The 13396-nt window shown below is 36.1% G+C and overlaps 2 protein-coding genes across 2 annotated transcripts; one reads left to right on the top strand and one right to left on the bottom strand.

The window, feature by feature from the left end:
* Positions 1-256: 256 nt before the first annotated feature.
* Positions 257-9652, bottom strand: LOC146157397 (ubiquitin carboxyl-terminal hydrolase 14-like). The gene is made up of 12 exons (XM_083386512.1): positions 9508-9652; positions 9225-9400; positions 8945-9049; positions 8747-8850; positions 7691-7910; positions 7184-7299; positions 6545-6635; positions 5914-6009; positions 5742-5834; positions 3796-4015; positions 2483-2590; positions 257-1062 (listed from the first exon to the last, which is right to left on the bottom strand). The coding sequence occupies exons 1-12, from the start codon at positions 9521-9523 to the stop codon at positions 851-853; spliced, it is 1557 nt and encodes a 518-aa protein (XP_083242638.1). The 5' UTR covers positions 9524-9652; the 3' UTR covers positions 257-850.
* A 1231-nt stretch (positions 9653-10883) lies between these two features.
* On the top strand, positions 10884-13089 carry LOC146157398 (uncharacterized). Its single transcript, XM_083386383.1, has one exon. The coding sequence runs from the start codon at positions 10887-10889 to the stop codon at positions 13080-13082; it is 2196 nt and encodes a 731-aa protein (XP_083242509.1). The 5' UTR covers positions 10884-10886; the 3' UTR covers positions 13083-13089.
* The last annotated feature ends 307 nt before the right edge of the window (positions 13090-13396 follow it).

Consider the following 13396-nt stretch of genomic DNA (forward strand, 5'->3'; position numbering starts at 1 on the left):
GGAGGCCGAAGGACTCAAGTTGTTTTTAACCGACTGTTTAGCCCCTGGTCATAAGTGCATCTAAAGAATCCAGGTTTTACTTTGGTATTTGTGACAAAACAGTTAGCTTGCCAAACACGAAATATAGGCGGTTTTGTTCGAAGTTGTGTATTTAGTGCAGATTTAACTATTGTTTTAGCTTTTAAAATTATATCATATTATCGAATTTTTCGTTTTTCTGAATTCTGTTCCCATACAGTTGTAATATACAAACGCGCGTATACGGCTGTTTCCAGCGATTATGCTATACAAATCATGCCAAACAAACAGTTGTCTCCTAACTTAGCTTTTACCGTACTTAATCTTAGTAACATTTACCTTATGTGAAATTTATTGCTGCATTTTGTTAGCAATGTGGCAAATAACGTTGTAGATAGCATTTAAATTTGCTAATACCCTAACTAACTAGGGTGCTAAAAGTCCCTGAAATAATTTTAATCGCCCGCTCGTCTTGAATGAAACAATTCTGTAGGCATGAAGTGCCTATTAAGCCTTCTTTTAAGTAACGCAATCTCCACTCATTAGATTAGAGACAGCAACTTTCACAGTATATTTTACATTCTGAACTTTCATTAGACGAGCAAACTCTGTAAAATTGGGGTTTAGTGAATGACGTATTTATAGCAGCGAAAGGTTCCAAGGTTAGGTCAGCCCAAAAAGAAAATACGAAATATTAGGAACAAACGAATTGGGAATGCTGAAACCGTCCTAGAAAAAATCGCTTAGAACTCAAAATAAACCAAAATCGATGTTCGAAGCTGAAGCAACTTAGCTCTCGGGTTTACACGTGGCAACAGCTAGAACTAACGCATTAGGAGTCGCCGTTTGACGCTTCGGTTTCCATGGCGACGGGGTTACTAGCGGTCACGGCAGTGGCCAGGGGCTTGTCCTTTGTGATCTCCAATCGTCTGGGACCGTACAACAACACGTAGGCGATATGCCAGTCACCGCCGCCCGACAGTTTTAGGACCTCTTCTGATGTAACCGGCGTGACTTGGTCGTCGTCGCATTTGAGCCACTCGTCTGCAAGCAACAGATGACGTCTATTTGGTTTGTGAAAAGCAGGGCCGTCGGAGTCAGATTAGGGACTTAACGGAGTCGGTTTGTTTTGCTGGAGTCGGAATCGGAACTTCGACTCACTCGATTACGACTACGTAAAACTACCCGGGTTCCGAGTCCGGCATGCGAATTAGCAAATTTGGAAACTGAAAAGGCCGCAAGTGTAAATTTCAAAAGTGTAATAGCAAATTGTGGATTATTTTCCAACCATGTATTGTGGCTGAATGATTTATACGACACCCCTATGAGTAGATTGCTGAATATCCGCCTTGTTTTAGTCACGTAAACAGTCGGTTTGTTTTGTGGTGTGGGACTCGGGACTTGAGTAATACGTAACTTTCCGAGTTCGGCGAGAGCATTAGCAAATGGTAGAATTTTTTCCATCATCTATTGTGGGTTAATGAATTATATAACAACCCTATGAGTGGATTGCTAAATATCCCATATTTAAGCTACGTAAATGGGTGCAATACAGGCTGTAGAGTCAGACTCTGGTTATTTTGAACTGACTCCGCAGCCCGGTTGAAAAGTGTATCGAAAAATAGGTTTGGAGTCTTGTTTTTGTATTAAAGCAATTGTGGATGGATTAAAGGAATATAACAAGCTTTCTTAACGAAGTCGTGTAAAATTTTGTTCAACCTAAATCGACAGCAGTTTGATTTTCGTGTAACTTGTAAACTTATTTGCAAACAACGTTTATATTCATAAACATTCCAAGCATGGGTTTGTTAAAAAACTTAAACTGAATTTTGAACACCATGGGTGATTATTCGGCAGATTGATACCTACTTAAGTATATACTAAACTGAATGACCAGACAACCAAAAAATGTATTTTGATGTATTTTTAAAAATGTATATTTGAAATCTAAATCATCCTCGCCATATGTTTAGAAAAAAAATGTTCCTGACGATATGCCGAACTACATGTTTGTTTTACACGTTTTTTTAAATATTAGGTTCAATTCGTTTAGCTATGGAATGCAGCTAAATCCTGAACACAATTTTGAGTAAAACTGTTTTCTATTTGAGCAGTTTTCCGTTTCTGAAACAGCGTTTGGCACACAACTCATGTTTTTTTAAGTAATACCCACCAGATAAATTACTGTAACACAATGTTAATTCGATTAAAAATGATGCCAGTATGGCACAATGCTGGCGACTAGGCGACTATGTCGGCCGAAGAAATCCAGATAACCGAAAGAAATTGATGAAAAATATAAATTCTATCACACATTCGGTAGTCATACACAGCATTTACCTTTAGAGACTAGACCAAAAAAAACAACGAAGAGTTCAAGCCTTCTGCCAGGCTAAATGATACGTTTATATAATTTTTAACCATCTGCACAATCGTCTGAGTAAAAATACAATAATTTTCTAACCTTTTTTGCGTTTTATCCAAGCGACGTAATGACCCGAAGAGCTTGACCTTCCTTGATGAGTGATGATCGCTTGAAGCTCGTAATGGCCGCTGTTGTTCGAACCAATGTCTAAAATATTTCGTTTGTTGTAACTGTATTTTTATTTAAAAATAGCGGGACATGCTGAAATATAATCCAAAACGCTTAAATAAAATTATGTTTTCATGTTTTTAGCGGATATTTAGACATACAGGTTACCAGTCTAACAATTAAAAATAACAGTTAAAGTTTGTTAAAACATTAGTTGTTGTTCCTAAGAATGTACACTAAAAGCCATCGCAGACTCGCCGAACCTTTTTCGATCAATGATGCAAGCAGAGCAGGCTAGAAAAACAACTAGCCTGCAGTGAGGTTCGAACTCACGACCTCCAGTCATACCGGGACCGCCGTCCTACCAACTGCGCTACACAGGCTTAGACAAGAGCAAGTCGAGAAACAGCTAGTTTTTTAGCCTTTTCTGCTTGCATCATTGATTAACAGATTCGGTGAGTCTGCGATGGCTTTCAGTCTACTAATAATTAGAGATAGACCGATATATTGGTTTGCCGATAATATCGGCCGATATTTGGCTTCTACCGATATATCGGTATCGGTAAATGTAGGCCGATACTTTTGCCGATATTTTAGTACAAAAATATGATATAATTTTTCCTGTACAACAAACAACTTGTCAATTTTTTTATGAAAAAATTTTGGTTTTAGCATCACGCCAAGTTAATATGCAAAATAATAGTTTAATAAATAATAAAGATATATATAAACTAAAACATTATTAGGATTTCATTTTCAATTTATTCAAGTTTTGAACATTTCCCAGGTATATAAAAAATCGGTATCGGGTATCGGTTGAAAAATTGTAAAAAATCGGGTATCGGTTCAAAAAATGGATATCGGTCGATCTCTACTAATAATGCGCAAGTCGTAATTGTTGGTCAAAAAGCAGCTTCAGAAGGGCAAGATCACAGTCGTTAACAAGCATTTGTGTGTACATGTTTCATTGTTTCTAAGAATTAAGAAAATCTAGTAAAAGTAATAACAGGTAAACCGCTTCCCTATTTTATATACGTAAAGTGCGTAACGTCGCTTTTACTTTAAAATAGTTTTAAAACCTTAAAAACTTTGACAGTTTTTAAAACAAAATAATGTCGAAATTATTTACATACTTTTTACACATTAAAAAAACATTAAAAAAAGAAAAAGAAAAAAAATGTCGATGAAACAAAATAAACAAAAAATCGGCTCCTTAATCGCAAAAACATTTTTAACCCTCTTACCATCGGGAAAATCATAGCGCTCGTATTCCTTTGGCGGCTCGTCGTTGATTACGGCCTTCTGTGCCACCTTGCCCTTCTTAGCGGCCAGTTTACCGGCGGCCATCGCCTCGGCCTCTGCTTCCTCGATGGCCTCGAATTTTTCCCTGACCGGACGTAGGCGCTCTTGCAACGCGGGAGAGCATAACTCGTAGGCGTCGAACGACATCGGGAATTTAACGTCCTATGATAACAGAATAAGTTGTGGATGGTGGTGATATATGTGTTTTTACTTGCATACACGCAGTTGCTAAGTATGTGTATGTGACATAATTATTTCAAACAGAATCGGTGCTTCAAGGAGTTTTAATTGACAATGACAAACGCCAAGCGCTAACTCGTAGGCGTCTAATGGCATTGGAAATATACCGTCCTATCAGCCAAGGATAAGTGGTAAATGGTACTAGTAATACAAGCTGTTCTACTTTCATAACCACAGTCACTGAGTATATTATAATATAATACTTTCAGCAGAATCGGTGCTTCAAGGAGTTGACAAAGTCAAGCGCTAACTCGTAGGCGTCAAACGACATCGGGAACTTAACGTCCCACATAACAGAATGAGTCATTTGGATGGTGGTAATATGTGCTTTTCTACTTGTATACAAATACATGCAGCCACTAAGTATATATAAAAAATAATAATTTCAAACGGAGTTGGTGCTTCAAGGAGTTGACAATGATAACGACATCGGGTACTTAACGCCCTATCAGCCAGGGATAACTGATGAACGGAAGTAATCGAGGCTACGGAGTCGGACTCCGGACTTGGCAAACATTAAATTGGTGTGGAATAGCATACATGGTGGAATTTTTTTCAAGCATGTATTGTGGGTGGTTAAATTTACGACACCCTTGTGAGTGAGGTGCTGAATTATTATCCACTTTATTGATTTTAGTTACGTAAATAGGTGAAATACAGACTGTAGAGTCGGAGCCGGACTCGAGATAAATTTTTTGGCCAGAGTCGGACCAACTCCGCAGCCCTGGTAGTAATACACGAATTTCTGCTTACATAACCGCAGTCAAGGAGTACTTATAAATAATACATTTAATCGGAATTGGTTCTTTAATGAGTTTTATTTGACAATGGTAACTCCATGCGCTTTACATATAGGCCCAAAGGCTGCGGTAATCCAACTGAAGTCAATTGTGTAATGAATTCAATGGTGGTTATTTTGGTTAAGCGGGCGTTCGTGCTCAGGAATATAGACAGAGGCTTTAACGCAGTGGTTCTCAACCTTTTATGACTGGCGGCACCCCTCAGAAATAATAAATAGATTGCGGTACCCCTACAAGATTTTTGCACAGGTAATTCACTAGAATGTCAAAGTAAACGGAACTGGAACAGCACTCACCACCTCTACACAACGTAGGAAGTTATAATTGGAATTATTCCACTCTAATGTTTAGAAAAAGGGTGTAAGAGTTAAGCAAAAAATCAGATTCTAAAAGATTCTCTCAAAATATCTCTCGGCACCCTTAAACATTAGAAATGGCACACCAGTTGAGAACCACTGCTTTAACAAAAAAGGAAATTCTGGAAACGTTACATCAGGGACAAAACTCCGCGATGGTATAAAAACTTCGTGACCCTAACAAGATGCTTTAGTATCCATGTCGTACTGCAACTCTTTAGGTTCAATGTCGTATTAGTATAGCGTAGTAGGACAAAACAAAACAGTTACACTATAGGTAGCGATTTTATTCAAATCTTTACTTAAATCAATAGAATTGTACCACATGAAGACTATGAAACATAAAAAAATGGTTGGTTAACCCAAAATTTGTTCTATAACGTGGCTGTGAGGCCAACCTTTATGAAACTTAAATAAAAAATGACAATTTATTCTAGCTTTGCTGTCAAAACACAATTTTCAACAAACATGTGAAACATTGAAAAATCAAACCTTGAGAATCTTTGCGTTTACAACTGCCTTCTCTTTGAAGTAAAACCGAACCATTTGAACACAAAGATATCCTGGCAGACGTTTGATGGTGCTCTAGGTTATGACGAGAAAAATAGGCTAGGTTATGACGAGAAAAAAAAACGAACTTAAAAAACAATAAAAGTATGCTTACAGTTTTAATGTACTTTGCATCTCTGTCAAGAGTTGGTGACTTCTTGGTGATTTCTTCCTTCAGCTTTGATTTAATTCCTGTCAGCATGAATTTTACCTAGAGCCAGAAAATTAAATTAGAAAAAATCCAAGAGGAATTAGAATATTTGGGTACGCTATGCACGGATCTAAAATGTAGCTTGATAATGAATTGCAAAGCCAAAAAGGTCGGGTAGATCAACATCATCTTGATTAAGACGTTTCGATAGAAGCTTGAATCATCATCTTCAGTTAATTTATCATCTCAGTTAACATTAACTGAAGATGATAACAACCTATAATAACGTTTTAATCAAGATGATGTCGATCTACTCGGCCGTTTTGGCTTTGCAATTTATTATCAAGCTAAAAATTTATTAAAACGAAAAGTATATTCTTTAAATGGTAAATAAATTGTTTTAAATTGTTTAGTAAAAGAACATTAAGGTGAAAAAATTAGAAACATAGACTGAAAATAAAATATACTTAACCTCACAATTAATGAACCTTATTGTAAAATTCACATTAATAAAACACAAAATCAGTGTTGATAAATTACAAATCAAACATATTCAAGTATTCAACACTAAATTCTCCACATAAAAAATTCTAACCTCTTGAGAAATAAAGCAGTTAAGTTGAAGAGAGGTTTCTGTTGATGTTGTTTCAGGTTCTTCTATTGCTTCCTCTTCTGCACATTTTAAACTGCAATCCAAAGGTTTAAATTAGAGATCGACCATTATCGCTTTTTTGGACCGATAGTGATACCCGATTTTTTACAAACTTGTCAACCGATACCCAATCCTAAAACCGATTTTTATATTATACTTAAGAAAAGTTCAAAACTTAAATTAATTGAAAATAAGTATAGTTTTAGTTCACATAACTTTATTAATTATTAAACTATTAGTTTGCATATTAGCTTGGCATGATGCTAAATCCCAAATTTTTTGAACAAAAAAATGGGTAAGTTGTTTGCTGTACAGGAAAAATTATATCATATTTTCGTACTAAAATATCGGACAAAGTATCGGCCTACATTTACAGATACCAATATATCAGTAGAAGCCAAATATCGGCCAATATTATTGGTAAACTGATATATCGGTCTATAACTAGTTTAAATAGTTTCACAACTGAATGTTTTAACAACAAAGTATGATTACCATTTTTCATACAAGTATTTTATGAAGATTTACCAAGTTAAAACCTAAGTCTAAGTAGGAATACAAATGTCTGAAATATTCGCTTACGTTGTGTCATACTCTATGGCGAATTGGCGATCTATCACATTGCTAGAAGTTTGTTCCTCGCTTTTCAAGTTTTGCTGGAATATTCTCATGATTTCAGTCAAGAACTCATTCGCATCCTAAACAGGAGAATAAAATACAAAAATTGTTCATTAAATATATATAATACAGCAATTTTAAGTCCAAGTTACGGTTTTAAAAATATAGGTATTTTTTTAACAAAAATCAACAATTAACAACTACATCACAGTTGTCAAAGCAAAATAATTGACATTTAAAGCTGTTAAAAACACTATTGGTCACAGGGTAAATACTATATACAGCTTTCAATTTCACTTATTTATTTTCATTTTTTATATTTGTCTTCAATACTAGGGGATCAAATATGCATTAAATTTCATCAAAAATAAATGCCAACAACATAACATTAGAGCAAAACAGTCCCAGGTAAATGCAGATACATAATTTAGTTTTAAACTCACTAATCTATATAAAGTAAAAAATCTTAACCTGTTGCATTGGATGGCCGTGGTCATTTTTCTCAGCAAAGTGGGGAAATCGCAAGTAGAGCAATTGTAGGAAGAAGAAAGGCTTAATGGATGGCTGTGATTGGGACTTTAATTCTTTAACCAGATCACGGAAGCTAGCAGTAATGCTAACGCCCAAATCGCCACCACCACCTCCGCCAAGACTTGCCATAAGACCAGAACCGGCAAGACTACCTTTGTAGCTGGATTCATAGAAAACTTATAACATATATGTCTTTTTAATGACAGAAACCCTCAGAAGACTTATCTCGTTACTCGTTAGTCAACCAATAAAAGTTATTTATGCAAGCAACGACAGGCTTAAAACTAGCCCATGGTTAGGTTGGAATTATGACTTTATGGTAACACTGGGATTCTAACCACTGAGCTTAACGTAATACAATAACTGACTGCTGCATTCCGTTACAAGCAACTTCATAACAAAGAGAGCGGTGTCATGCTCAGATGTAAGTGACAAAAAAGTGCTCCATTTTATATAGCAACCTCAACAATGTTAAATATGTTGGTGGTCAGACTGGCATTGTGTTCAAATTTTGGCCACAGTATAATAGTGTTCTGTACTGATAGGGAGATCTTGTGATCCACTGAGAATATTTATTTACAAGGAAGGTTTGGGTTGCTTTGCCACCAAAAAATATATTGAACCAACCAATCATAATCTGGTAAGTACATATTTCAAATACTAATCTTTTGGAGGGACATTGCCATTTGTTTAACATTAAATTATAAATTTGTACCAAATATAAAATCACTAAAACATAGATGTACGAAGTGTACAACAAATGTTATCTAGCTCATCAGAAATAGTCTTTGATCATTAATCATTGAATAAAAGAATAACTTATAATGGCTATTGTTATAGATCATATTTGTTGTACATTTATGTGTATGTGTGCCTTTAAAAGCGGTCTAAGTATTTCAATATTTTTTTGTAAAAATTTTTTTTTTGGGTAAATTGAAAGATCTTAAACTTTAATCTATGTAAGATTTTTTTCAAACAAACAATATGTATGTTTACCTTTCCAAAGCCTGGTCAAGTTCTGGGACAGTTTTAAGAAACTGTACAGTTGCATTCATGTAGCAAGTATTACCCATATTGTCCAGGCCGGTCACCAAGTCCAGCTACAATATATAAAATTTAACATTACTGAAATTGTTTCTACTATTCAGGCCATGTTATATTTTTTAAGAAAATGAAGGTAACAAGTGGTCTTACAGCAGAGTGCAACTGATCTTCTGTCATGTCTTCCATGAAGACTGTTTTCTCGACAGGCTCTTGAGGCAATTCTTCAGCTGTCCCCATCATTAACAAAGTAGCACCCTGAATAAAACGGTGGAGTAATGCTTGATAAGGCTACATTACTTTACAAACAGACTCCAAATGTCAATTGAAGGGAAAGGGATGAAATATATAACCTAAAATAATGTTTATGGCACATAGTTTACAAACACATCTAATTAACCTCAATATCAAAAGCCTCAGTAAATTTTCTTACATTTTTGAGTTTTGCATTTCCCCATTCATCCTTGATTGTTGCTCCTTTAACCATGATCTTTTGCCTTTCAGGAAGAACATTGGTCAAAGAAAACAACTGAAGTCTGAAAATTTCTGGACTCTCATCGGTAGAAAGATCAACATCACTGTATTTTTCCTTGCCCCATTTTATGTTTACTAAAATAGAAAATAATAATAATATAACATTGGTATTGTATGTATAAATAGTGGTTAAAAGTAACAGACTAAAGTTCAATACTATAATAAAATAAAACAAAACCTACCTTTATAGGATGGCATTTTAAATAACAGAATAATGCCAAGTTGCAAAATGCACAATTTATACAAAGAAATATTTTATTAAAATGAGAACTTTGGAAAACAAACTAGGTTTTAAAACCTGTGTAGACAATACAGTCAAAAGTTTAACAGTACGCTCTGAAATGCAAAGTTAGTGTTAGATAGGCAAATACACACTTACACACACATAAACCGTTCTTATTTTCTCTACTGAACTACACAAAAGTATATCCGTAAGTGGTGACTCTGCGAATTTGAAATAAGATGACTCGTGAACTAAATTAACATGTTTACGAATTTTGAGGGCATTAATTTATAGATTTATTATTAAAAATATACAAAAAATATTAAGCTTGAGAAAAAAAATTATTGTAAATAATATTTTATTTGTTAATTGAAAATGTATCACAAATATTCAAAATTAACCACACGCGCTGTGTTGCGGCGATTTGCTATAACGAGTTACGTTTTGTCACTCATGAATTAAATATCGTCGAGTATGGAGTGATAGTATGCACAATACATGCATTGCATAGTTGTAATTTTTCTCATTGCCTCGAAAATACTGTTTGGAAAGGCCAAAGTAAACTGCTGGTTCTCTAGCACCATAGCAAGCAGGTATTTCGTTTGCGCAACAAAGTGGCATTGAACACTAACTCATTCAAGGGATTATAGCGCGATGGGCGACGAAAGTTTTAAGTTGCTTAGAATCATGTTGGAAATGGACAACTGCAATGTGTAGCGATTCTCTCGATACATGTTCAACTCCACTGCAAGCGCCTTTAACCACAGTTCTGGTACTAAATCTAGTCTTGGTGGTTCTGCTTATTCTTGAAACAATTTATTATTATTAAAGCAACGCACATTATCTGGGTTATGGGTCGATTAGTTTTTCTGGTGAGGGTGGGTCAATTAATATTATGATTTAATAATACTGCTTAACTTACCCAAACGCTAACTCGCACCCCGAACAATGTTTGTTGTGGAAGGATTCTAGACCAGCGCCCCAAATTGAAATAATTAAAACACTTTTTAGTCTTGAATGTGGTGTGAAACTCCAATAAATGGCTTCTAGAATAGTCTGTTTCTTGAGTCTCGTTGTAATTTTTGTTGCCATTATATTACACAAATAATCAAAATTAACCACACGCGCTGTTCTTCGTTGATTTGCTATGACGAGTTCTGTTTTGTCACTCATGAAATCACATTTTGTTTTGTTAGAGTGGAAAACTTCTAAAGTTTAGATTTGGTTCAAAACAAAGCATTTATTGTTGCATCAGTTATAATAACTATTAACCTCTATATATATCATTTTAAATTTTTGTTATGGCTAAAATATCTTTGTTTTAATGCAGGTTGTATAATGTCCTTGCTAAGTAGAATCGCTGGCCTTGGAATTAATATCGCACTGATCAAGTATGGAGTAATTGTTTGCACAGTTGTAATTTGCTTCATTGCCTGGAAAATACTGTTTGGAAAGGCCAAAGTAAACTGCTGGTTCTGTAACGGCAACAGCAAAGTAGGATTTCGTTTGCGCAACAAGTGGCATTGTCCACATTGCCACCAATACAACGGCTTTAACTCATCTGGGGATTATAACAAGCCCATTACTGGGATGCACGACGAAAGTTTTAACGTTCCGAGCGTAGCGACACGCCCTGTGGATGGCGACACCACACTTATCGATCAACAGGTTAAACTTTGTGCAAAATGCTCCCGAAATCAGCTGTTGAAAGTGAAGCAAATTTCACAGTTCGAACCCATCCGAGAAGACAACTTTGCAGAAGAGGCAAAAGCATACGAAAGGAAACTGGACAGACTGTATGTGCTCTGTAAACAATGCCAGGACGCCACCAACCGACACATAAAGATGCAAGACACAATTTTAAGAGGAAGAATGCTCTCGAAAAAGCGGCTAGACTTGCATGACAATATCTCGCTTAACACTAAACCTCAAAACCGAAATACAAGACAATTTCAAAACAGATATTTGTGTATTTTGATTTGGTGCTTTGTGCTTTTCTCTTCTTTTATTCACACATACAGTATAGTTACATCTGCAGTTGGGTCTATGTTTAGTCCTTACAATTTTTGGGTGCCAAAACAACTAGTCGATAATGCAGTGAGTGGTGAAATCCTCAATGCATTTACTGTATGTGGTTTTGCCTGTGCCATCGCATGTGTCTCAATTCAAAATTCTGTATCGCGCATCAATGTATTGTGTGCATTACTTTGGTTTGTTCATGCTTTTCTTGTCCCCTTGTCAAATGGCATGCAAATCATACAGAATATGTTTCAAAAACAAGCCACCTCATCTAGTGAAGATGCCACACACTCTATGGAAGAAAAACTTTCAGACTTGACTGATGTTACATTTGGAAAAACCGACACATTTGGACGGGATCAGTTGTATGTGTTGTTCTCAGGTGGTCTATCTTTAGTAGCCTTGATAGGATTAAGTGGAGCAAGTCTGTATCAAGCAGTTAATTACAAAAGTCAACAAAACATGGCTACACGTAAGACAAATACAAGAAGTAATCCCAGAATTAAACAAAAGAAAAAACAATTTTCTCCTATCAAACAAGATGGGGAACTGTTTTCTGATTGCAGTATGCCAAGTAAGGATGATTCTCCACCCAGAAATATGCCTGACCAAGCGCTGAATGGAAGTTTAAATGCCCTAAACCTCAGTGGCTCTCAATTCCTTGCTCAAACAAAACAAACAGAACCGCAAAACACACTTCTATCAGCACTTCACACTCCCCCACCTTCAAGGTCATCCAGCCTTCTCTCATTGTCATCTCATCATTCTGGGCAACATTTGCCACATGGAAATGGATTTAACCCCGGCCTAAACATGCTCGAAACCATGATGGAAGTGGACAACTGCAATGTGTTGCCGTTCAGTAGATACAAGGCCAACACCACTGTAAGTGCCTTTAACCACAGATCTACTACACCCAGCTTTTCTGCAAAATCAACTGCCTCATTTCCAGCCATGCATTGGCAACGAAAATCAACATTGAACAAAGTTCCAGAGCATTCTGGCAGCTACAAGCCATTTTGTCGGCCAATAATTAGTCCAGCAAAGTTGAACTGGCAAGTTTTAAACCACAGGAAGCGGACTCTGGACAACAGCAGCAGTGTTTTTAATTCACCTGCTTCAAAAGTGAGCGTTGGGAACCAATCTTTTCATACAGCATGGGAGCGTAAGTCTTCCCTAGATGTGTCATTTCATGATAGTGTGAGCCAAACTGGGGAGCAATACAGGCCAGAATTAAGTGATGACGAAGACCAGTTTATGTGCCAAACTCCACAAAAGTTAAAGTCCAGTGCTGCAGAGAAGCACAACCTCAACTCCTCTTCTCCAAAGTCAGTCATATCCAATTTATCTTCTGTTACGATGAGGAGCATTGAGGAGGTTGAAAATAGTCGCCTTTGCAAGTGGCTTATCGTTGGCGTGCTGGTACTAAATCTAGTCTTGGTGGTTTTGCTTGTGCTTGATGTAAAGGAAATAAGAGAATCCCAAAGCTGGAAGGCGAATTCTGCCAGTCTGTGAATGGTTTGTTTTTGAAAAGGCCTTAATTTCTTTATGTGCAACATGTTTTTTATATAAACTTTGTTCATTCTAGGGCTATAATGTTGTGTCAAAATTGTGGGCAATTTCTTTTTCTTAGTTTTTCTTTGCATTCTTGTTTTTTCAAGTGATACTACTACTGCCAACTTGAAATAATCAAAACACTGTTTAGTCTTGTATGTGGTGTGAAATTCCAGTAAATGGCTTAGAATAGTCTGCTTCTTGAGTACTGCCGTAATTTTTGTTGCCATTTAATTCCTTATAACCTTGGTGATGTTTTTTTGGAGCTGCTTAAA

Source organism: Ascidiella aspersa, chromosome 4 (assembly GCF_963924565.1).
Source record: "Ascidiella aspersa chromosome 4, kaAscAspe10.2, whole genome shotgun sequence".
NCBI classification, from domain to species: domain Eukaryota; kingdom Metazoa; phylum Chordata; class Ascidiacea; order Phlebobranchia; family Ascidiidae; genus Ascidiella; species Ascidiella aspersa.